Below are 25,642 nucleotides of genomic sequence, written 5' to 3'. Positions count from 1 at the left end.
TATCCTGGGAAGTGTAGTTTGTGAAGGGTGCTGAGACTTGTTAGGAGACTCCTATTCTCCCCACAGAGCTATAGTTGTCAGAGTGGTTTACCAGTCAGTCCCTCTTCCCAGAGAACTCTGAGAATTGTAGCTTTATGAGGGGAATAGGAGTCTCCTAACAACTCTCACCACCCTTCACAAACTACACTTCCCAAGATACTTTGGGGGAAGCCATGAGTGTTTAAAGTGGAATTAAGATCTGGTGTGGATGTGGCCATAATGTTACCTTTTTTTTTTTACTACCTTCCTCCTTGGACTTACTAGGGACAATAGATTCAAGTTCTTTATTTTTATGGTTTCTAACTGAAGCATTGCATATATCAATATGCTGAGAAACTGACTGTCCAAACATGGCATAGTTCAAGGATTTTCAAATTTTCAAATGTTGACCCCATCTGCACTATACATTTAAAGCAGTATCATACAATTTTAAACCATCACAGCTTCCCCTAAAGAATCCTGGGAACTGGTGTTTGTTAAGGGTGCTGAGAGTTGTTAGGAAACCCCTATTTCCCTCAGAAAGCTACAATTCCCAGAGTTCCCTGGGAAGAGGGACTGATTGTAAAAACAACTCTGGGAATTGTAACTCTATCAGGGGAATAGGAGTCTCCTAAAACTCTCAGCATCCTTCTCAAAATACATTTCCCAGGATTCTTTGGGGGAAACCATGACTGTTTAAAGTGGTGTGATACTGCTTTTAATGTATTGTGTAGATGGCATCTTTAACTGCCAAAGAACCCCATAACCAACACATTGTAAAGATAGTGTGACATGTTCTAGGCCAGCAGCATATAAATTGTAGCCCTCCAGATGTTGTTGGACTCCAACACCCACCAGCACAACCAATGGTCAGAGATGATGAGATTTGGGGTCCAGCAACATGTGGAAGGTCACAGGTTCCCCATCTCAGCTCTGAGCCACCACCAAACATATGTTTCTTCAACATTTTCCCTGCCTCACACACTCATGGCATGATTTTCTTTATCTCCACTGCTAGCTGCTATGCTCAGTCAATATTATGTTCAGTGCACTCTGTGCACAAATGTGTGAGTTTTCATATTTGCAATTCATTTTAATCTGTCACCATCTTCAAGCAAGGTCAAATATATAAACTAGATTTTTCCCCATAAACTCCCACAGGCAGCATTAAAAAAAATATCTTTTTAGTTGAAATGTTACATGGAGTGATTATTTATGATTTCAAGAGTATTCCTTTATGACACTCTAGCAAAGATTTGTTAAAACAGTGCTTGGAGATATTCTGCCTTGAGCACTTTTGTGATCAGTTCACAGAAAATGTATATGGTTGGGCTAAGTCAGAACTTGAATGAGGGACTTCAAAAGAGCACCAGGTGCTAGGAGATATGATGTTACTGGGTCAGTATGCAGCACTATTACCATGGAGTTACTCATTAACCAATTCCTGGCCAGAGTTAAATGTACATCTGTCTGGGCTATTTATATTTTAATTCTTCTGCAGTGCAATCTAATGCATGCTTAGGAGTAAGTCCCCTTGAGCTCAGTGGAGCTCACTCCCAAATAGGCATGCCATTGCAGCTCTAGTACAGTAATTCCAAATGTCAGGGCACACTAATGTGCTGTGAACTGCCAGCGTGCTACAAGAAGTACATGGATTAAATAATGAAATCTCAAAGAATCCACCTTCACAGATGTTTCCTGCAGTGTCTCTGTATGAATCACTGCCCTGGCCTTTCAATCAGCCTTCATGTGCTGCTTCAAGTGCGACTGGATCATTTAGTCATTCCCAATGGAGAGATGCAATAGAAGAGAACTATAGCTCAGTGGTAAAACACATGCTTTGCATGCAGAAGGTCCCAGGTTCGATCCCCGACATTTCCCATTAAAAGTTCAGGTAGCAGATGATGGGGAAGATCTCAGTGTAGAGCTTCTGCCAGTCGCAATAGGCAATACTAGGTTAAATGGATAAATAGTCTGACCTGGTAAAAAGCAGCTGCCCATATTTCAGAATTATTCAACCCTTATAGGAAGTTGCCCATTTTCTGCATTGGTTCTGGGCTGGCTTCCTGTCAATATGAGGGCACTTCCAAAAACAGTTTCAGAGTTGGCTTGTTTCAAACAAATCATAGTTAATGTTAGCCACAGCTTGTTAGTCCAAATGAAATGAGAAAATTTGGGTAAGCAAATGAACGAGAAAGAGGAGAGGAAGCATGGAAGCCTGAGACTCACCTAGACTCGTACATATCATATTCAACTATGGTTTAGTGTGACATGCAGATGTGGCCACATTTATCATGCAGAATGGCAAAAGTTCCATGTGGTATACAATATGACTAAAGTTGAGTGGTGCAAATGAAGATATCATTCAAGTTTGCTGATTACAGAATACAGCTTTTGTTATTGGAAAATTTGCATAATCTCAGGGCAGTTTTATTTGATTTTTTATTTTAGCACTGAGTACACACAGGATGTGATGCTGAGAATTCAGTTTCCTCTCTAAGGATCACAGTTTGAGACTCACGATATGATGCCCGGGCCAGAGCTTGGAAAAGTTACTTTTTTTGAACTACAACTCCCATCAGCCCAATCCAGAGGCCATGCTGGCTGGGACTGATGGGAGTTGTAGTTCAAAAAAGTAACTTTTCCAAGCTCTGTAGCCCGGCACTCAGCTGCTACTCGGGAAAGGGAGAACTGCCCTTTGTTTTAGTCCTTCACTTGTAGGCAGAATCTTTTGAGGCTTCCATTGAGGAAGCAGCAAGATAAAAGGCTTCCTTCATCTCAAGCTGCTTGGTAACTCACCATTATTAATCAAAACTGCTTAAACAAAAAAAAAAAGATTAAAAACTTGGCCCGCAGGTAAGAGTATGTTAGACATAAACCTCTCAAAGCATCTGTGGCATCATCCCTAAAGATACGGTGCTCAAAAATTAAGAAAAGGCTTGGTGCACACTGTTTGGAATGTAAAACACAAACACTTCAAGAACTGCTGTGGTATGTACTAGCACTGGTCTTCCTGGGTGATAGCTGCGAGTTGGCGCCAGGTAACAGAACAGTGCACCCCTTCCATTTCCTCACTGACACAATTTAGAATCAATCAGCAGCACAGGCCTTGGAGTAAAAGCTCTTATCAGGAGGCCTGCTAGTCTGTTTTTAGATGATTAATCTCAATAGCCAGCAACAAGAATTGCTGGCTGGTTCTACCAAGATGGAGGCAAAAAAGAAGCTGAACCCAAAGGAAAGAGGCAATTCTGTTGATACATAAAATACAAAGGCTGTGGTCGAGTGCATATTTACTTGGGAGTAAGCCTTACTGAACTCCATCAGACTAGGCATAGGACTGGGCTGCGCAAATGAGGCTTCATGGTTGATGCTTGCTCATTGTTATTAATGCAGAAATCAGAGGGCAGGCATTAATAATGCAAATGAGGATTGTGGTTTATTTATTTATTTATTAAATGTATATTATCTCCCTTCCTCCCAGAAGGAGCCCAGAGCAGCAAACAAAACATTAAAGGCACTCTAAAACATCTTAAAAACAAAAGACTTTAAAACACATTAAAACAAAATATCTTTACAAACATAATTAAAACAAAACTTCTTAAAAACAACATGACTTTCTCTTGACAAACCAACTGAAACAAGAAACACTTTAAGCCTCGTCCATGATAAAAGGCAAACTAAGGCCTAAGCCAGACGCTTGTTTTTTAGACAGCAAGGTACGCTTGTGGTTAATTTTACAACATTTATACAAGGGGGAGCTTTTAAATGAAATAGCCTTCACTTGACAACAAAGACCTTACTATGTCAGAGAAAACATTCAAACACTAGCAACTTTCTTGATGCAGAAGCTTTTGATGTATTCACATAGGGGTCTATTTCATGAAAGTACCACTCTACTTGAAAGTAAGGTGGTAAAATCCCAATGAATGACCCTAACTGCCTCATTAAGAAAGTATTTGCTCTGTTCATGAAAGGATTGCTTCCAATTCTCCACCGTAATGTTACTTGAGAGGAACAGTCACCTATTCAGATTTCACATTTTAAAGGGAGTATCAGATAGCCTGACCATGTGAGGACACCTTCGCAGGAAAACTTATCCAAAGGAGAATTACAGGAGGCAAAGGCAAACTTTTCCTCTCCAGCATGATTGTAAACTCATGCCTAGCAGCAGTCCAAAAGACATGGAAAGTAGCAAGCTTCCAAACCTTATAAAATACTTCCATCAGATATAGGTTCAAACCTGGAATTACCTAATGTGAGCAGCTCAAAAGCCCTAATAGTTCTAAATCCCTCATGCTGTAAAGGAGAGTGAGAAAAAATGCACTAGTTCCATCACCCTGCTGGAGTCCTATCACTCTCCACAAGTTGGAGAGAGAACTTCTGACGTGGAGAGCCTGTTTTTACTCATGTAAACTCCCCAGGCCTGTTAGAACCCTGATTTTCCAAGTATATAGGGGTCCCTGGAAGACGTTTGCTTCCACTTGTAGAGCATAATGGAGAGAGCAATGGGAGGTGGAGTGAGTTGTGCCTGCTCTCCCTTATCACCTCAAAGGCTTAGAGTGCATGAGAAGTTATCCAGCTAAAGCACAACTTGGAAATAGATACATAATTCCTTTCTTTCTGTTCCATCACTTACGTGTAGTTTCAGTACCCCGGAGGCCCTCACTGGCAGAAGTAACGTATATGGCAAATACAGCTATCTGGTATTCAGTTATAGACATCAGGTTTTTCAGTACTGCTGTTGAAACACTGCCATCCACAACCACCTGTATGATGAGGGAGAGCAAATTAAGCAAGCTTTAAAAATTTATTTGAAGCCCATAATAACGTCATCCTACTGGGAGATGCTTCAATAAAATTGGGCTTTATATATGAAAGGGACTTGGCTCAGTGGTACAGCACATACTTTGCATGCAGGAAGTCCCAAGTTTAATCCCTGGCATCTCTAGGAAGGGCTGGGAGAAACCCCACCCTAGAATCCTAGAGAGCTGCTGCTGCTGCCAACTTTTGTTGACAATACTGAGCTAGATGGACCAATGGTCTGACCAAGGCAGCTTACTGTGTCCACTGTATTTATTCCCCCCTTTCCAGCTAATATTGGCTCCCAAAACAGCTGACAATGAAAATTTACACTAAGGTAAAATATAGTTATGCATATACTGGTGTAGGGACCAGTGGTTCCTTCTGATCCCTTGCAGCTGATGATATAGGTTCTAGGCTCTTCCCTTCAGAGGGAGGTGGCATAAAAGCTCAGATGGACTAATGGACTGGCTGACGGCAAAGATGCTAACCAACTGGAACATCCCTTCCATTAGCTTGCCTTAGATGTATATTAATGCAAACTCCAAGGAGAAGGCATTCACTGAAAAAAGGGGATACAGTAGCAAGGGTATCAAAGGAATCAGTGTGGTATAATGATTAAGAGTGTTGGACGATGACCTGGGAGATCAGGGTTCAAATCCGCACTCAGGCATGAAGATCACTGGTCTGAGCCTTACCTACCTCATAGATGTTGTGAGGATAAAATGGAGATGGGAGAACTAAATACACCACTTTGAGTAACTTGGAGAAGGAGGAGGAGGAGGAGGAGGAGAAGGAGAAGGAGAAGGAGAAGGAGAAGGACAGGGAGAAGGAGAAGGACAGGGAGAAGGAGAAGGAGAAGGAGAAGAAATGCAGTTACTTCATAGGCTTAGGTCTCTGCAGGGGCTGAAGACTAACAAATTGATTAGGTCAAAACAGATAAATTAAGCCTGCTTGTGGGCTTCCTGTAGATATCTTGATTGGCCATAGATGCTTGAGTAGATGAAATTACGTTTGATCAAATCGATTAAGGCTCTTCTTATATTCTTAACAATTTCTAAGGTGGCAAATTCTGTCTCTCTCCATCTATCAGACATGTTCAGATCATTAAGCACGTGAGCATTCATTACTCCATTACCTCCTCTGGCTGTCCTCCTTTCGTTGGGTAGTAGACAACTCTGTATTTTTCCACTTTGCCTGGCGCGTGAGTCCAACTTACACGGAATCCTCTGGCTGTCACCTCAGACGTGACCAAATCTGTAGGAGCCCCCAGAGTGGCTACCAACGTTCCTAGGTTTTAGGCAATTTAAAACATACTGTCATTTTAACCACATGAAATAGAACATTGGCTACTCCCCATGAATGTTCCTTCTCGGGTTACACAAGAGGATACCTAAGAAAAATAGTAGGTTAACCCCCTCCATTGTCTGAGATAGGCAGTGACCAAACAGAGTTATGTAGCCAGGTCCATCACCAGTTCTGACCCATGAACAGCTGCTAGAACCCAAAGTGCCACCAGAAAAACTTGTGGGGCTGGAGTCCTTCTACACATCTCTAAAAGGATCATTCATGGTGAATATCTAATGTATCATCAAGATGATGCTCAGGAGGCCTCCAGGAAAACTACTGGATATGTTCAAGATGCCTTCCATAATTGTTGGACCCAGTGCAAGTGGCACTGACTAGGACTCTGGCAACACCTGCTGTAACCCAAAGGATGTGTCAGCGGAAGAGTACTTGTCTATGTTGTAATGCCTGGTGAAGATGGAAAAAATAGATCCAATAGCTGCCCTACAAATTTCAAGAAGCTGGACACTGATGGACAAGACAGCTGAGTGGAATGGGCCATGATGTTAAGGCACAAAGGCAGGTACCAAGCCTTGTAAGTCTTCTGACCAATGGAGGTTGGATTGAAAGACACAAATAGGAAATCCATTTTTCTGATAGGATCAGATGTTCATTTTCAAGGGTCTATGCATATCCAATTTGTGACATGCCCTCTCTCAGGATAAAGTAAAGGATTTTTAAGTAAGGAGAAAAGAGGAAAGATGAGCTACAGGCAGCAGATGGAAGCAGAGCACTATCCCAGGCGAGGAAGGGCGGGATATAAGTTTAATAATAAATAAATAATAAACATAAATAAAATGAACTCTCTGACTGCATAACCCTGAAATGGTCACATTTCCCTACCTATCTTGGAAAATGGGTAGGATTAAACCTTTGTTTTCCTGGAGTCCAGAGAATGGTGAGCTATCTTGCTCAGTCATAATATTTTTCCATGTTTTGAAATCAGTCTGCTTAAGTAGTATCTAAAACAATACAAAAACTTTTTTTCACCAGTTTTCTCATTTACCTTTGATTTCCTTTTCCTGTTCTTCAACTCTTGAGCACACAGTCTTGGTAAGTCCTTCCACAATGGAGTTCATGAAGCTGAAGTCAGCCACGTTGTAGACATGTGTGCTGTCTGGTTCAGAGGCAATTTCCTTCAGTTCATTTTCATCAGCATTCTTTACACCTAACATTGGAAGAAACACCACAGGCTGCAATCCTGCTTTATTCATTTCAGTGAGAATTCTGACATTATGCCTTTGGATTCCCAATCATCACCAGGAACTGCCACTTCTGGAAGAGAAGGCTATCAATGGCTACTAGCCATGATGACTCTGTTTGTCCTACAGTGTGCCTTTGAGTACTAGCTGCTGGGAAAGTGCTGTTGCTCTCAGGTTCCCCTTGCACACTTCCCACTGGTTGGTCACTGTGAACCAGAGTGCTAGACTAGATGAACCTTTGGCCTGTTCCAGCAGGGCTCTCCCTATGTTCTTATAAGGAAAACTAGGGATGGGGGAGAAATTCAATTCTGTTCACATTTAAAGTCGAATCTATTTAATCCACACTTTCTAAAACAATAAGAGAACTGAAGCACAGCCACCCTTCAAAATTTGTGCTTATCCAAATTTTGCAATGCAGTTCTCCAACCAAACAACCTTTACAAAAATGCACTTAAAATGAATACAGTATGAAATAACATACAAAAATGCCTTATATTAGGAGAAATTGCTTCCAAAAATATGTACATTAGTCAAAACTGCATACAAAAAGGTGTTTATTAGGAGAAATTCAAACTAAAATGCTGAAGAATTTTTATAAGGATTTTTTTTAAAAAAAATTGCAAATTGCTGCAGAAATTGGAAAACTGAATTTAAGACTGGAAAAATGAGAAACTGAGAGAACTGAAATTGACAGATCTTTCCATCCCTAGGGAAAACGTTTCCCCTTGCACAGGCCCTGATCAATAAGACAAGAATACATACCAATAGCAAACAATTCAACGCCAGCATCTTTCAGGTTTTTTGCAGGTGGTATGACATCATCTTGGGATTTCCCATCTGTGATCAATATACCAATTTTGGAGACCCCAGGTCTTGCACCTGCTTCAGGCTTAAAGTTGTTTTCCAGAATAAAAGTTAAGGCAAGGCCTGTGTGAAAAGGGGGGGAAAGCCACACCACAATTGACCAAATATAGGCAGATTGACAGTTAATAGCCCTGAATTGTTGGCTGATGTTTCCTTAATGGAAGCTAACGCTTAAGAAAGAGGCGGGAATCTCTGTGTGTTTGAATGAGATACCCATCAAAGCCAGGAGAAGGTGACATAGTCCCCCCACTAGCAAAGGGAAGAGGCCAGATGTGGGTGTGTGAAAAACAGCTGTTTGCAGCATGGGACAAAGGCAAAAAAAGAGAGCTGTAAATTGGCTGAAAGCTAAAGGCACCTTGGTGATACAGGGCCTCTCCCTGGGGATCCAAAGTTGGGTAGTAGATCTGCCTTGTAAAAGAGTCTCTTTGCCTTCACTAGAACACTGGACTTTCATTGCAAAAGTCCAAGGACAAATCCTTGCTCAGTCAGAAAGCTCCTTGGCCAGTCTCTATGTCTCAGCGTAGCTTACCTCACAGGATTGTTATGAGGATAGTGGGGGGGAGCAGAGGTGGAGTTATGCTGCCTTGATCTCCTTGGAGGAAGTCTTGGGGACAGAAATGTATTAACTAAAATATACATCAGCCTGCTGTGAAAGCAGGGCCATTTAAAAAAGGCGGTGGGAGCCAATCACAACTCATACGGTTCTATTGAGCCAGATGATCATCAATCCATTGAGCTCAATATTGCCTGCACTGACTAGCAGCAGCTCTCAAGGGTGTCACACAGGAGTCTTTCCCAGTCCTAGTTGCAGACACTGGGACTTCAACCCAGAGCCACATGCAAGCAACACTGTTGTTATTATTATTTAGTTCATTAACAAATTACTTCCCATGAAGTATCTGGAAGTAATTTCAAAATACAATAAAAAACCATATATATAAAAAGCAATTGCATAAAAGCAGTTAACACAATTGCATATATAAAACAATGAAAATGGTTGCATGATGTAACTACAGTTTCAATACAGATACCAACTGGCATGCAGAGCATGTGCTCTACTCCTAAGCTACTAACTTCTTGGCAATCTTCCCACAGACAGCTCAAAATTCTGTTTGAAATTAAATTTGGGTTTCCAGGAAATAACTGTTATGTTGGGGAATGAAAAATAAAATAAAATTGAGGCCAGGGGGGATATAATTTTAGAAATATGTATTCAAATGCTGCGCTTTGGGGGGAAAGTATGTTACATCAGTGGGAGTGTGAAGTAAGAATTTCATATTACTAATTGAAGGTCTGAGATTATTAAGCTTGGTATTATGAATAATCGTTACTCATGGGAAAGACTGAATCCTGTTCAGGACTGAGTCATGGATTGCTGTTACTCATGGGCAATCCTTTAAGCCTGATCTTTCAACTTCCTCGGGTTCTAAAGCTATTTCTCAGTACCCCTTCAAATGAGTTGCAGTCAGCCTGAGCTAAACCTACCAGGCAGGCAACCTGACACCCAAATCTGATACTGTTAATCAAAAAACATTAGTCCATGGACATCATGCTAAACCATGGTTTAGGCTACGCAAAAGCCCGACTGAGTCTCAAGCTCAAACAATCCTGTGTCTTGTCTATTTTTCTGGCATATGCATCCACCTCCTTGTTTAAACTAACTACAGTTTGTTATGTTTGGATTGTGGTTAGTTTAAACGAGGGGTGTGCAACCTTTTCCAGGTGAGGGCTGCATTCCCTTGAATGTAATCTAACATGGTCCAGCACTCTTCTCTCTTGGTCCCTCCCCATCCAGTGGACTACAGGGGAAGGGACAGATGAATGAATGAATGAATGAATGAATGAATATAATTTATTATGGTTGGGGACCAGCATAGAAGGGACAGATTGCTCCTGCTAGAAGTTAGAATTGATTGTTTTTGAAGAGGGCTTTTCAAATTAGGCTAAAGTCTGCAGGCTGTCCACTCCTGGTTTAAACCATAGTTTAAGCTAACCACAGTTTGTCCTGGTTCAGATATAATGACAACTGTGGTTAGTTTAAACAAGGAAGTGGATACTTCCAATCCCTATTCCAGTGCGAACACATGACACCATTTAGAATGCAGGCCACAAGAAAGGGGCCTTTTAATCCATGTGTTCTGTACAGCTCCCATCACAATGCCACTGGCTAATATAAATAATATATCAGTGCAGTAAGTTGAGGAGGGTCCAAATTATCTTCAAACACACCCCAAAATTGAAATAATATATCTAATTTGTAGTCATTCATTCACTGGTGATCACTCATGGCCGAGTAAGATTGTCTTCCAGGGTAAGGTGTTTAACAGTGGGTCCGTAAGTGACTGTGGAGGCCAATTCTGGATCCACACAGCCTCTCACAGTGAGGACATGTTAATGTGCCTAATAGCATCAACTGAATAGATGAGTTCTTCACCTTGCAGAGTGCCCTTTGTTATCATTTTAAAACTAATGACATCCTGTAGATTGATTTGGAGTTTGGTGTATAAACTATTGCACATACCAAAAACAAAAGAAAACTTTCACTGACCTTATGAGAAGACTACAGCAACAAAGCAGTCTATTTTTACTCTTTATGCAGAAATGTGAACAGGATTTTTATTATTATTATTATTATTATTATTATTATTATTATTAGTCATTTTTCTTGCAAATGTGGCCCAAAGTGACTTACAAAAGACAAATAGGAAGCTATGGACATTTTTGAAGTGTGTGAATCATGTATAAATCGTACCTGTTAAGGTGTTCCCACCCTTGTAAGGTAGGTTACGCACCGCATCTAAAACAGCATCTTTTGTGCCATGGGCATTCAAATGCCATTCAATCCGTGGGTCACCGCTATACTGTGCAAGGCCTAGGGAAGAAATTAATACACATCACAAAAGGTTTACTCATAATATTAACAAAATACCTAGCATTATGATGGGCAATAAGCATTTGGAAAGAGTGCAGGGATTCCTGGCTGTTGTATTTTTGTGTGCACAATGCCTCTCTGGTCACTCTGCACACAAAGACACATTTTGCCTCTTTGTGGATTCCCTGTCAATGAGGCGGGGGGGGGGCTGAGCTCACCAGTAGCAGGGCTGGAGGGCAAATTTCCTGTCTCTACAAAGTGTCACAAACACAAAATGTTACTTTTCATCCATAGGATCAAATGGCAGCCATTCACTTATATGGGAGAAAGTACATGGGAGGGCCATTAGGGATGACACTGGGGTGCAGGTGAAACCTGTTTCCTGTCCTCACTGGCACTCTCATTAAGAGCACAGCCTGCTCTATCCTCAAAGGTGTAAATCCCAGGAGATGTGTCATGTTTCTTAGTTATATTAGAGCAGGGGATAGCCATTGTGGTATACTCTAGATATTGTTGGACTACAACTCCCATCATTCCTGACCATTGACCATGCTTCTTGGGGATGATGAGTTGTAGTCCAACTCCAAATGGTTTCATGATATTAGCACAAATAAGAATGAATCCTGTGGGGGTCTAACAACTGTACCGCTCATTCCTAAGCTTTCACGTAATTCTAAAGCAACTTTGTCAGATGCACTTAATGAACACAATTTCATCCATCTGATGAAGCGGTCTGGCCCATGAAACTTATGATGCAATATATTTCTTACTAGTCTTTAAGATAACACAGGCTTCTTTGTGGTTTTCTGGAATTCCTTAGTATAAATCTCTCATGGAAGATTTCAGTGTTTGAAGGCCATAATGTTTTGGTAATTACACTCAGACAACAAAAAGGTAATAATGTGGATACAAAGAACTAGAAACTCAAGTCACAATAATCGGAGTCCCCAGCACATCTTTTGAAATATTACCTATTCTTGTTTTTTCAGATTCCACATTGAATGCAGCAACCAGATTCTCCAGGAAAAGGCGCACAAGTCTAAAGTTGAATCTGCCAATACTCCAGGAACCATCAACCAGGATCACTATGTCTGCAATGGCTGGAGATTTGCATCTAAATTGATTTTCTGTCAATTACAAAAGAGCAAGTGAAAGAGTTTTACTCAATTAAATTTTCCCAGTACAGGTTCTTTTCCTTTCTTTTTAAGAAGGCATAATACTTTTTAAATATATATAAAAGAGTTCCTGATTCAAAAAAAGACAATCTGCAAAAATCCTCTGGCTTCTCTAGAACCTGTTGGGAAGAAATAACAATTCATCATGTAGTCACTAGCTGCATCGTTGCAGGGGCAGCCTTCTCACTAGATGACTATAGATAACTGTGTTACATTAATGGGTAAGAAGTCCATCTCTGTTGTTGTTTTTTAAAAAAAAACAACCAAGGAATTGCCCTTCCATTTAACCCAATGACCTTGAAACTTCAGTTTATGAGGCTCAAGTAGCTTGACAATGCAGAGATTTCTAAAGGTGAGTGGACAGATTTGACAAGAGATAGATCAGAGGGACACCCACTAGATGTCCCTTAAGAAAAGAACAGTAGTAAAATCAGAGCTTGGAAAAGTTACTTTTTTGAACTACAACTCCCATCAGCCCAATCCAGTGGCCATGCTGGCTGGGGCTGATGGGAGATGTAGTTCAAAAAAGTAACTTTTCCAAGCTCTGAGTAAAATCACAATAAAATGCATGCACAGTTGCTTGAATGTAATATAAGAATTAAACAGAAAAGTGTCAGCAACAGCAGATGAAAGATCAATACATATGCAGCCAAATATCCATTCATAGGACACTTAATAAATACAATTACCTGATCTGCAAAATGCAACATTGAGACCACAGTATTAATATGGCTGGTATTATTTTGAAAACAATGAAAGCCAACTGATGTGCAGAAGGGCTTTGGGGATGGAGGAAATAACCAGGTCTTTATCACTGTCTGAATTTTTTAAAGCAACAATGATAGATATCAACAATGCAAGCACATAAAAGGGAATGCAAATACAGAAAACATGTTGCAATGAAAATGTACAGACACTTACAGCACACAATAGGTTATAAAGTACAATAACTGGGTCAGCTTATAAATGTGCAATTGCAGTTAGGCTACAGAACAAAGAACTTCTGATACAAGAAAAGGGAACAAGATGTTATTTTCACAATTTTAGTGGATGCATGCTGTGATGAAGAAAAAAGGTAGAATTAATAAAATACCAGAAGTGTGGATGTGAGACTCAAGTGAAACCCATACAAAGGGGCATGAAGCCATTGTTCTAAAGACATTTGTGGCACTTTCTCCATTAATTTCAGTAGGGATCAGAATGATTGAAGTGGAGCTAATAAGCAAGGACAAAACCTAAGCAGCTTTTCAAAATGCGTGCATTTTCTTCTGGCATTTTTTATTGCTCTATCGGTAATGTAAGCGTTGAAAAAATATTTCAACAAAAACACTGAGGAACCAGTTAGCAACCACATGCACTGGTACAATTCTCAAAGGCAGATGGGCTACTTGATTCAAACAACAACTGATTGTGCCCACAAACAATGAATTTTTCATGGCCAGTTCCAAATAGACTTGACATGTTTGCTTCAGTGTAGACATTCCCTGCAATCCACATGATTGTTTTAAGGGGGATATGGGAGCCAAGCTAGACACTGGGTTGTATTCAACTTTTTTCTTCCAGAGTAGTCCCAATGAAAAGAATAGACCTAAGTGAATCGTGTCCATTAATTTCAATGGGTTGTGTTCAACTAACCTTCGCTTAGAATAGATCCATTGAAATTAATGACCATGACTAACCTAGGTCCGCTATTTTCAGGACCTAGGTTAAATACAACCTAATGAATCTACTCTGAGACTAACACTGAATACAGCCCATGATCTGCTACTAGTTTTGATGTTATTTTGTCATGGGATGGGATTGGGATGAGATTGTTCATATTCAGAGCTTGGAAAAGTTACTTTTTTGAACTACAACTCCTATCAGCTCAATCCAGTGGCCATGCTGGCTGGGGCTGATGGGAGTTGTAGTTCAAAAAAGTAAATTTTCCAAGCTCTGCATATGATACAATTCTGTTGCTGGGAGTGACTGGAGGAGAGCGCAGGATGAGAGCCTGCACCAGTACAGAACTGGGTCCCAGGTGAGAGAATATTTGATAGTTCTATGAGTGTGGGGCATGAGCCCATTAGTGCTTTAGAGATGTGGAGAGTGTGTTTTTCTTCCGTGCTTGGCAGCTATCCTTTTTTAAAGGATATGAGTCTGTAGTGAGCGTATGTGGGTTGTAGCATTGTTGAGTGCGAGTGCTTTGGGCATGAGCTGGTAGGAATATTGTGCGAGTTGGAGAACGGTTGCAGCGGTTGTGTGGATGGAATGCAAGAGCGAGATTGTGTGAGGAGTGGTGCAAGCAGTGCATTTTTATTATTTATTAAATTTATTTATTAAATTTATACCCACCCTTCCTCCCAAAGGGAGGGTGGCAAACAAAACAATGTAACAGCAACAAAAAAGCATTCTAAAAACAGATGCAAATGAAAACATTACAAATGTTTTGTAAGTTTGTTTCATGCAGCCAAGCAATTTTCTCCAGTCTTAATTATTTAGGTATAGTTATTATGGATACTGCACATTTATGTATTTGGATTTTTCTTGATGCAAACCATTTCACATTTTATTTATAGTATACCGTATTTATTCGTTTGGATTTGTCTTTACTGTAAGCCACTTTGAGGTCTGTGGACAGTAAGCAGTCTATAAATGGACTAAAATAATGTTATGAAGGACATATGGCTAGACCAGCCTTTCCCAGGAAAGATGGGAATTGTGGTCCAACAACACCTGGTGGCCCACTAGTTGGGAAAGGCTGAGCTAGACATTAAAAGGGCCCTATGGGCATTACAACCCTTCATCTCCCCCTCAAATGCAGAGGGGACAAGCAGGAAAAGATATGTATGGGCTTAACTCCCCACATGAAAGAGATGAAGGCATAGTATTGCCTTTAAAAGTCCCTGAAACAATTACATCAATGTACTTTTAGTTAATTGGATTCTGGCCTGGCTCTTAAGTATTATTTTAGCCATTTGGGATACAAAACAACTGATAAGTCCAAAACAGAGGACTAGTTCTTACTGACATGGTAAACTCGTGTCTGGGCTGTTCCACATTAGACTGCTATTGGGGGATCACATGACTGCATGCTGTTCCAAAGAAAAAGACTCTCTGCATCTCTCTCTCTCTCCCCCAGTGCAGTTTACATAAAAATGTCACTAAAAACATAAAACAATCAGCATAAAAACAAACACAACAAAACACAACTTAAAACACCAGACTAGGGTCTAAAGTCCTGGGAAAATAAAAAGGAGTCAGCTGAAGCCTAAAGGATAACAAAGAAAGTACCCAGCAGGCCTCTCGAAGGATGGGGTTCTACAAGTCGGGCACCAGAACTGAACATGGCCCTTTCCTACTCACCGCTCACCTCACCACTGATGGTCAGGACTTGCCCAAGACATTTTGCTGCACTTGATTGCAGCAGGTTTAGGTGTGGAGGCTAGGTGATGTAGCACATAGTGGTGTCCTGCAACACCTTGCTGCTTCTCCCATTCCCCCAGTGCCCAGTGCCTGAAGTGGTTGTCTGCCTGACGGTAGGGGTGGCCTTAGTTGTAGGAGGAGGACCTGAAGAAGGGCGTCTGCAGATGACCTTAAAACGGATGTGCCAGAGAACAGGCTAGGCTGAAACCTGAACCTGCTGACATCTCGTTCTCCGTACAGAGGAAAAGGTTTTTTTAGGTGGAGGTACATGTGATCTCCTACCTGCCTGTGGAAGTAGTAGAGCCCAAACACAAGTTCACCACATCAGTACGAACTGGGGACAACTTGTGCTAAAACATTTGCTTCCACTTGCATCATTCTACTCGAGTCACCAGGAGTAAAATGGTTTAAATCTAATTACTCTGACTTAAGTGTGTCGTGGACTGAAGTTTCAGATCCCTCGCATTCTCATCACAGAGTTTTAAATTAGGCTAACTTTGGAGTCCACTCATTCCTATCTCAAAAGGATCTGCTTCTTAAGAGGGGAGGGGAAATGGTATATTGTATGTAGTTATTATAATTGTGCTAAGGAAATAATTCAGCTTGGTTATATAAATGAATTCACAAAATAAAAGTGGCAGAGAAAATGACAACTGTGTTCCTCACAATATTTTATTTCAACATTATCACAACAAAGCAAGCCATTATTCAATCCCACAGGATTTATATTAACACCCAAGCGTTACTGATTTTGTCCCATATATTACGTTTCCACAGAAGTCTGGAACATGTATAATTCTTCACAGTTGCAATGAACTTGTTCAAAGCTTCTATTCATAAAACTTTTGCTACTTCCGCACACCCACTAAGTTTATATATTTGTTTTTCTCCTAGCATTTCACTTGAACTTATCATCAGGTGCTGAAAGATCCTAAAATGGAACAATAGTGAAATATTAAAAACTAAATACTTCTATAAAATCACTGTGCTAATAAAACAATCAAACAGTAGCATACTAACAAAACAGTTTTTGTGAAAGAGAAAACATTTTCATTCAAAGTATTTATTTATTTTTATTTATTTAAACACTTTAAAAATGTACTTTCTGTCATTTTAAAGTCAATCCTACATAAGCCAGTTAAAATCTTAAATAATCCATTAAAGAGTATGTATCAAGTGGTAAAATACAGTCATTCCAAAGTGATGGTAATCACAAACCAAATTGTGGCATATGGAGCCACTCAACGCAACTGAACGGTTCAGAGGAACAGAACAAGCAGACCTACAAGGAGGGAAAGATCAGTCTGGACACGTAATAGCTGTCCAGCCTTACCCACATGATATGCTATCTAGGGTTGTCTGGCCTCTCTGGATTTTTCTCTTCACATAAGCGACTGCCTGCACCCAGGGCCAGCACCAAAGGGCGGCCAGGTCGGGCCCTGGCCAAGGGACGCTGAAGGGCCCCTCCTTAGTGTAAGGGGTAGCGCTCCCCTTCCACGATCCTCAGCAGGGTCAACTCCTGACCCTGCCACAGATTACAGAGACAGAGCTCCCAGCCCTCCCTACAGACTGTGCAGGCCCACAAAGCCCGCCTGCTCCACCTACCTCTCCTCCCTTTCTGTGAATGCCCTGAGCGCTATGCACACAGCTGCCATCAACCAAGATTGCAGGAGAGGCTTCTCTAAGGGGCTGATGCCCTACTGCCATCTTGCTTGATGGCAGGCATTTACACACATGCAGTGTAGCGCTCATGTGTGCCATCAACAAAGATGGTGGCAGGGGTATCACCCCTTAGAGAAGCCTCCGCCGCCATCATGGTTGATGGCAGCGACCTGCACACCCAGTGTGCAGGGCATTTACAGAAAGAGAGAAGAAGTAGGTGGAGAGGTCCCGCATGGTCTGTTGGGGGGGGTTGGGAGCAGGGGGCCCAGGGCAGGCTGGCACCCAAGGGCCCAGTCATGCCTGGCACCGGCCCTGCCTGCGTCCACCCATCTAGCCCCCTATTATTGTCAAATCTGACCAGCTGTGCCCCCCAAAGTCTTAGATGGGGAGTCTTTTTCAGCCTTCTACCTTAGATCTTCTAATTAGAGACAGCATGGATTGGACCTATACATAAAGCAGCTGCTCAGCTATGGTCCCAGATGCTTCCTAGATACCCCTGATACTCTGTTGTAAGGATGAGAAACAGTCCAGATGTTCTTGGGACTATAATTTCCATATTATCTTCCAAAATTATCACTGGCCATGCTGGCTGTGAGTTAGAGTCCAACAACATCTGGAGAGCCATAGGCTCCCCAACCCTGCTCTGCTGGAAGGTGTGTCTTCGTATTGCACCCATCACTATTGTCCTGTGTGTGTTAATAAATCATTTAAATGATATCACTTTCAGGGTATGACCAAACAGAAATACACCTGCCTGTTGAATTTGCAGTTTCCATAGACAGATGAGCAGAGAAATAGGTATTTTCTATATGTGGATATGCAGATGAGAAAGGGATGCCATGGTAAGATTTATGGGCTGGTTTTACTAATTTGATCTGCGCAATTGGTTGTTATTCTGTACCAAGCACTGAATAGCCTTAGTGCTATTAACTCAATTTCCAAAAGGAGTAACACAATCCAGACCAGGGTACCTCCCTTTCTTCCTTTTAATTCATCCTGCAAGTAAAATTTTATGGGCAATGATTCTCTTAAAGACAGATGAAAAGAATCCACTTTTTTTTTTGGTAAAATGGAATCAAACATATCTATTTGTTAAATTAATGCACAGTTCTTATCAGTCAGCATTACAGAGAGGCCATTAAACCGCTGAAGTTTTTTATGGGTCTGTGGAGTTTCTACTTCCTCCTACCTTTCTTAAGTCAGGTTCCATTTCAACCTAATTTCAGAGCTGTTTATATTAGGGTTGCTTTGAGGGGGATTTGGGCTTCGGCTGACTAGGGTAGAGATAGCCCTGGATCGTTCCCAGTCAGATCAAGCCACCCAGATTGATCCAGAACTGTCAGAGGGCAGGGGTCTGCTTCAACAGCAAGTTCCCCACACAGAATGCACTGAAGAAGCAGACCTCAGCAGGACTGCATCCAGGGTGGCTCCAGGTTTCCCGGGGCCCTTCGGCACAGAATACCAGTGGGTAGGGATGGAAAGATCTGTCCGTCTCGGTTCGCTCAGTTCCTCATTTTTCCAATGTTAAATTCAGTTCTCTACATTTCTGCAGCAATCTGCGAATTTTCTTTTTAAAAAACCCTCATGAAAATTCCCCGCCGTTTTAGTGAGAATTCCTCCAAAGAAATACATTTTTGTAGGCAGTTTTGACAAAGGTACACATTTTTGCAAGCCATTTCTCATCAGTTCATGCCTTTTTGCATGTTATTTTCACTCATATATTCATTTTTATGCACACTTTCCCCAAATATATGCATTTTTGTAAATGTTGTTTAGTCGGCAAACTGCATCCCAAAATTCTAATAAATGCAAATTTCAAAGTATAGCTGTGCTTCAATTCTCATATTGTTTAGGAAAGTGTGAATTTGATAAATTCTGCTTGAAATGCAAACTGAATCGAAATTCTCACCCATCCCTACCAGTGGGCCAGTTGTCTCCTTCCTTTCCTCCTCAAACCATACTCCTCCTCAATCTCGGCCCCACCACTTATCTCTTCCTATCTGCTTATCCCTTCCTCCATGTCCTCAGATATTTGTATCCTTTCTTTTTCTCTCACCTTCTACTCCTTTCACCTGCTGGTATTGTCTTTTTTTACTCCTTCTCACCTTCCTTTTCATTGTGCTCACTTTCTTCCACCTCGTGTCACCTTCTCTATTATTTAATTCACCTCTCTATGACTCTTGCCCCCTCCTAATGTCAACTTGCCTGGAATAAAAATGAACAGGCAATCTGGGGAAAATTCATCTACCTCAGAACAATTGCTCTTTGCTGGATGAAGTTTGAAGACACCTCCCCCCTCCTCTGGATTTTCCAAGGCTGAAGCAATTTATAGTTGTAGTTTTCATTTTATTATTATTTATTAGACATATCCCATTCTTCCAGTAGGAGCTCAGGGCAGCAAACAAAAGCACTAAAAACACTCTAAAATATCATAAAAATACACTTTGTGATAGCAAGCATTACAATGCAACCCTAATTGCATCTACTCAAAAGTAAGTCCTACAAAATTAAAAGGTGCTTACTCCCAGGTAAAAGGAATTAGAGTTGCACTTTTATTCCTGAATACACAAAGGCTATAGTTGAAAAACTGAAATAAGCCTATACTCTCAATGAGACTACTCATGAGTAAACCCATACAATCCTAAGCACACATTTAACTAAGCACACATTTACCTACAAGTAAAGCCCCATGGTTGAACCAGGAGACTGAAGGCTTATCTACATAGGAGCATTACTTCATACTTTGTATTTGCACTGTCCACAATCGAACTGCACACATGGTGTTTTCGAATCACACTGATGCAATTTCCTAATGACCACACCCTCTGTTACCTTTCCACTCTAGGGTTGCAGGTTCAGGGCCTGAGACTGATCCTGTATCTTTAGGAGAAGAGAAAGTCAGCCAAGTGCAGGTGTTCTTGCAATACTGTAATGGGGAAAACCACAAGGTGGAATTCTCCCTTTCCCCTGCACAACTTTTAAAGATACAGAAGACCTCTTGGAGGCTGGGCCTGGCAACCAAGAGGTCTTCTGTATCTTTAAAAGTTGTGCAGGGGGAAGGGAGAATTCCATTGTTATCTTTTCCATATTTGTTGACAAATTGTTGTCAAAATTTGGACCAATTCAGTCTCAGTAATTTGTAGCAACTCTATTGGTATGCCATCTGTTCTTGGTGATTTGTTTTTTCCAAGTATTTTAAGAGCAGCTTTCACCTCGCATTCTAAAATTTCTGGTTCTTCATCATACGGTTCCTCCATGAACGAATCTGTCATCCTTGCATCTCTTTCATATAATTCTTCAGTGTATTGCTTCCATCTTCGTTTTATTTCATCTCGGTCAGTCAGTGTGTTCCCCTGTTCATTATTCAGCATCCCTACTCTTGGTTTAAATTTCCCTTTAATTTCTCTAATCTTTTGGAATAGGGCTCTTGTTCTACCTTTTTTGTTGTCCTCTTCTATTTCTATACAGTCAGTAACTATTGTAATAGTTCTCCCTGCCCCTATGTACTAGTCGCTGTATTATTGCATTTAGGGTTCTGACTGGGTTTCTATCTCCTTTTGCTTTTGCTTTCCTTCTCTCTTTAACCATTTTAAGAGTTTCTTCAGTCGTCCATTGAGGTCTTTCTCTCTTTTTAATTAGAGTTATTGTCTTTTTGCATTCTTCCCTGATGTCTCTGGTTTCAATCCATAGTTCTTCTGGTTCTCTATCAACTAAGTTTAAAACCTCAAATCTGTTTGATCTTTATTATTATTTATAGTCTTCTGGGGTGTTATTTAAATTGTATTTTGGCATTATGCTTGCTGTGTTGTTGTTCTTTAGCTTTATTCTGATGTTCGATATGACCAGTTCATGATCTGTACTGCAATCTGCTCCTGGTGTTGTTTTCACAGAAAGTATGGAACTTCTCCATCTTCTGCTACCAATTATATAATCAATTTGATTCCTATATTGACCATTTGATGATGTCCGCATGTACAGTCGTCTTTTCTGTTGCTCAAAAAATGTGTTTGCAAGAAACAAATCATTGGCTTCACAGAATTCAATAAGTCTTTCTCCAGCTTCATTTCTATCTCCTAAGCCCCATTTCCCCACAATTCCTAGTTCTTCTCTGTTCCCTACGTTTGCATTCCAGTCCCCCATGATTATCAGCATATCTTGTTGTGGTGTGTGATCAATTTCTCCCTGTACTTCTGTGTAAAATCTCCAATTCCTCTTCTTCCATGTATGCCATTGGAGCATAGACTTGGATGATGGTTATGTTAATAGGTTTCCCATTAAATCTCATTGATATCACTCACTCAGACCTTGCATTGTAGCTCCTAATTGCTTTTGCTACATCACTTCTCACTATTAAAGCAACCCCATTTCTTCTTAATTTCTAATTTCCTGCATAAAGTATTTTGTTGCCTGATTGAAAATGTCCATTCTTGTCCATTTTAATTCATTCACACCAAGTATTGTAATGTTGTTGCATTCTATTTCTTGCTTGACAATTTCTCCCTGGTTCATGCTTCTCACATTCCATGTTCCTATTGTGTACGTAGTACAACTCCGGACCCTCCTTTCGCATCTGTGCACTTCAGCCTCTGAGCTTCCATTCGGCTTTGACCCAGGGGCATCATTAGTCACAACGCTACTCGTACTTGTCCATTGTTCTTCCCCAGTAGCTCAGTGAGTGCCATCTGACCTGGGGGTCTCACCTTCCAGCACTATCTCGGGTTGCACTAGGGAGGAGGAGGAAGTGGGTGTGGAGAGGGGAATGACTGACACACCCACATAAAAGCATCGGAGCAAAGCATCTGCAAGCACTAGACATATGGAGTGAAGAATTTTTTCGTTCCTTTTTCGTATTATCAGAGGACTGGGTTAGTATGGATTTACAGGGGGGAAACTGTGTAATAGCTTCTGTTTGCCAGTAATGTCATGTGAACCATGCAATGCCCATCAGCCCCAGCCAGCATGGCCACTGGATTGGGCTGATGGGAGTTGTAGTTAAAAAAAGTAACTTTTCCAAGCTCTGAAAGGATCAGGCTGTGGCATTACTCTACCAGGGTACATTTGGCAGTAAGCATCATGACTGAATATTGGTGAGATTCACTTCCCAGTGAACCTGCTCAGAGAATTGGACTGTAAGGGATAGCACGTGCTTTAAACTGGGAGTTTTTCAAAAAAGAGGGAAAAGGAAAGCCCCCCACAGCGGAGCCCAAGAAGCTTTACTCCCCAAGTAAACCTGCTCAGGCTGTACAACTGCAGCAATGGAAACCCAATTCACGCTCTTAATCTTGGGGGGGGGGGATGGCTGGGTAAAGGGAGAACAAATCTGCTGGACCTTACGCTAGGGGGAGTGCACAAACAATTATGTATATGGAAGAAGGCAGAGACGAGGGGAAAGAAAAAGAAAATGGGTTCTACTACATGGGACAAAAACCAAAGGAAAAAAGCCTCTCACCTGAAGACATATGGAGGGGGGAGGCAGAATACAAGTGTGTACACAAATCCCTGCGGAGCTGGGGTCTTAGGAAGGAGGGGAGAAAAGGAGAAAGAGGGGAAGCACCATCATGGCAAGGTTGGGCTCAGGCTGGTGATGGGTCCCTGTGTGCTCCTGAGTCCCTCAGCCAGTGCCCCACCTGGCGATACGCTAGCACCAAGCCTGATTGTATCCTCTGCTCACCAGCTAGTGTGAGAAGGATTCGATTCTGTGGGTTGCTGTGCTTTGCAAGTGCCTTCCCAGTCATACATCATCTGGAGCCATGAGAAATTCCTGCTGCTCCAGCGCAAGTTCATTGTTTTACAGGCTGTGTTTCAATTAAATGTGTGAGAAATCTTTTCTGGCAATAATTAAAAGCAAAAGTCCTCTTGGAACAAAAACGACATCTTGGAAATGGTGCTGCTTGTGTGCTGTTGTTTTTGATTAACGTTTCTTTTTCCTAATTTTCTTTTAAACGGCTGTGAATGTTTAACTAAAAGTTTAGAACGTAAGCTTATGGACGGTTGCCAACACTAACTTTTCAGAACCCTTCAATGATCATTCAAAATAATGAGATTAATTTAAAGAGCTAAAAAGGAGGGGGGTTAACATTAAGGCTGCAAAATAAATTTAATCAAAATGAAAATGAGAACAAATACCTTTATCTAGCCTTCCGCAATCTGGGATCCTCCCAAAGTCTGAGAGTACAACTCCCATCAGTCCCCCTCCAACACTGCTGCTGGGCAGAGCAATCCAACTTGCTGGAGGCCAGCAGGAGTGAAGCTGGGGGGAGCTTGTGGAAGGGGCCACCACATCCAGCCGCCGCTTGCAGGCCTCATGGATGCTGCGCTGGCAGTGCATGGCAAAAGGACACAAAATACCCACACCCCTTTTCCCGGTATACCAACTGTTGCGACGGAGAGCCACGGGAGGGAGCTGAACACAATCTGGATATTGGGTAAGTCTCCCCTCCGACACGCCCCTGGAATGCCCCTTTTCCAGACTGGCTTCTGCCAGCTCCCCTTGCACTGGGCTGGGCTTCTCTGGCAGACCTCCGGCTGAGCTGGGATGTGGGGCTTATGCCAGCCAGCTCAGCCAGAGATCTGCCATATCCGGCTCCGCTCAGCCTGGCATAGCAGTTGGCTTGCGCTCTTAATCAGTAATGTAACTAGAGAAGGGGATGATAGGAAACCTACCCCAGGTGCGCACAAAGCATTGGTACAATATGGATAGGGTTGCATCAGAAATTATAAATATATTGGGGTATGAGCTTCCTAAAGATCCAGAGGTGATGCTGATAGGTCATCTTAAAAAGTGTCTTAATAAGAGAGGTTACGGAGATGATCATTTATTTGTTGACAGCAGCTAGAATGGGAATTTGTCAAAACTGGGGGAAAACGGATCACTCTTCTATAGATTCTAGGCTTATAAAAATTTGGGATTTAGCATGCACGGTTAAATTTACAAACCTTGTAAGAGAAGGTAGGCAAGGTGAAAATCTTTTCACAGAAAAATGGAGCTAGCAGCAAATATGTATTTATTGTTGGGCAATATTTCAGAATTCTGAATTATGAGATAATTGTGGTTGTGATAATTAATGTGTGATTATGTATTGGGACTCTATAGCTATATTATTGGATTATATTTATGTGACAATATATTGGAACTGAATTGTTATATCGGTTATATTAGTGTATTATATATGCTTCTGTATTTTGTTTAATAAAGTATTTTTTTAAAAAAATGGACACAAGTCATATGTCATATAATTAATGTTATTGTTTTTCTCCAGTTAGGTGTAATTAAACACGTTTTTCACAATGGTGTCATGGGAATTCTATGACTGCAACTCCCAACATATTTTTCTTTTACAAATATCAGCGATCCAAATCAGGCATGGAATGAGGTTTATTTCTTCTCTGCATTATTTTCTCACTGAAAAATGCCCCCACTCCAGAAGCTGCTATTTGCCCCCATCGGGGGGGGCATCTTTACAGGCATAGCCCATCAGTTTTACCACTGAAGACAAACACCAGCTTTAGAGGTGGATGATTTTCAGTAGGAAAATGATATTGGGGAGGAGGAGACTAACTCCTGGACCAGATCACTTCCTGCCTCCCCATGCCTTTTTCTGTTTGCAAAAGAAAAAAAAAGTATCAGAAGCTTCAGTTATGGAATTCCCACATCACATCTAGTTTGACCCTTAGAGAAGGCAGCAGGCATGCGGAGTGACACAAAGAGTAGCATCTTCTCACTGCCTTTGTTCCTGCATCCCCTAACACAGTAGAGAATATTCTGCTTCCAGAATTGAATATTGCGGGGGGGGGGGGCGGAAATCAGAGACATGCAACTCTGCACAGCAGCTGCCAGAAAACCTGTTGTTTTTTCCCCAAGGAGCTTCTGAGCAGGAGCAGAAGCAGATTGGAAGCAGCGAGCCCTTGGAATTTTCCCCATAAGTACTCCTAAAGGTCCACATTCTTCTCCCCGCCCCAAGCCCAGTTTTTACTAATCGCTCCTCCAGGGGTCAGCTGAGGGATAACTCTTATAATCAATGTTTAACCCTTTCTTGCCTGTTTTATATATAAGACCCCCACACGTGCCCTTTCTCATCATCTGTGTTTCTGGCTCCAGGAGGCTGTTGTGAGCCTGCCCCAGGCATAGAAATAGCTAGTTACAGGGTTGACCCTAGTTGCTCTGCCCTCCTTTCCCATTGTTCAGTACCCAGAGGGCAGGCAGGTGGTGTCAAAACTATGGCAGATATTTCAGCCTGAAAGCGTCATAATTTATCATGCTGCTGGGTTTTTTTTCCCCCAAGAAAAAAAGCTATAAT

The 25,642-nt window shown here is 41.5% G+C and overlaps 1 protein-coding gene across 3 annotated transcripts in view; it reads right to left on the bottom strand.

Moving 5' to 3' along the window:
- The window catches only part of COL14A1 (collagen type XIV alpha 1 chain), a 189,534-nt gene that overhangs the window by 116,461 nt on the left and 47,431 nt on the right, over positions 1 to 25,642 (bottom strand). For all 3 annotated transcript variants that reach the window (XM_061605762.1, XM_061605771.1, XM_061605753.1), the window contains exons 7-12: positions 12,075 to 12,230; positions 10,984 to 11,103; positions 8,130 to 8,294; positions 7,172 to 7,333; positions 5,957 to 6,108; positions 4,655 to 4,784 (exon numbers count right to left, since the gene is read on the bottom strand). In XM_061605762.1, the coding sequence (XP_061461746.1) occupies positions 4,655 to 4,784; positions 5,957 to 6,108; positions 7,172 to 7,333; positions 8,130 to 8,294; positions 10,984 to 11,103; positions 12,075 to 12,230 (885 nt within the window). The remainder of the gene's footprint in view (positions 1 to 4,654; positions 4,785 to 5,956; positions 6,109 to 7,171; positions 7,334 to 8,129; positions 8,295 to 10,983; positions 11,104 to 12,074; positions 12,231 to 25,642) is intronic.

This window comes from Rhineura floridana, chromosome 1 (genome assembly GCF_030035675.1).
Source record: "Rhineura floridana isolate rRhiFlo1 chromosome 1, rRhiFlo1.hap2, whole genome shotgun sequence".
Taxonomy (NCBI): domain Eukaryota; kingdom Metazoa; phylum Chordata; class Lepidosauria; order Squamata; family Rhineuridae; genus Rhineura; species Rhineura floridana.
The sequence above is the reverse complement of the archived record's forward strand: the minus strand, read 5'-3'. Positions and strand labels throughout refer to the sequence as shown.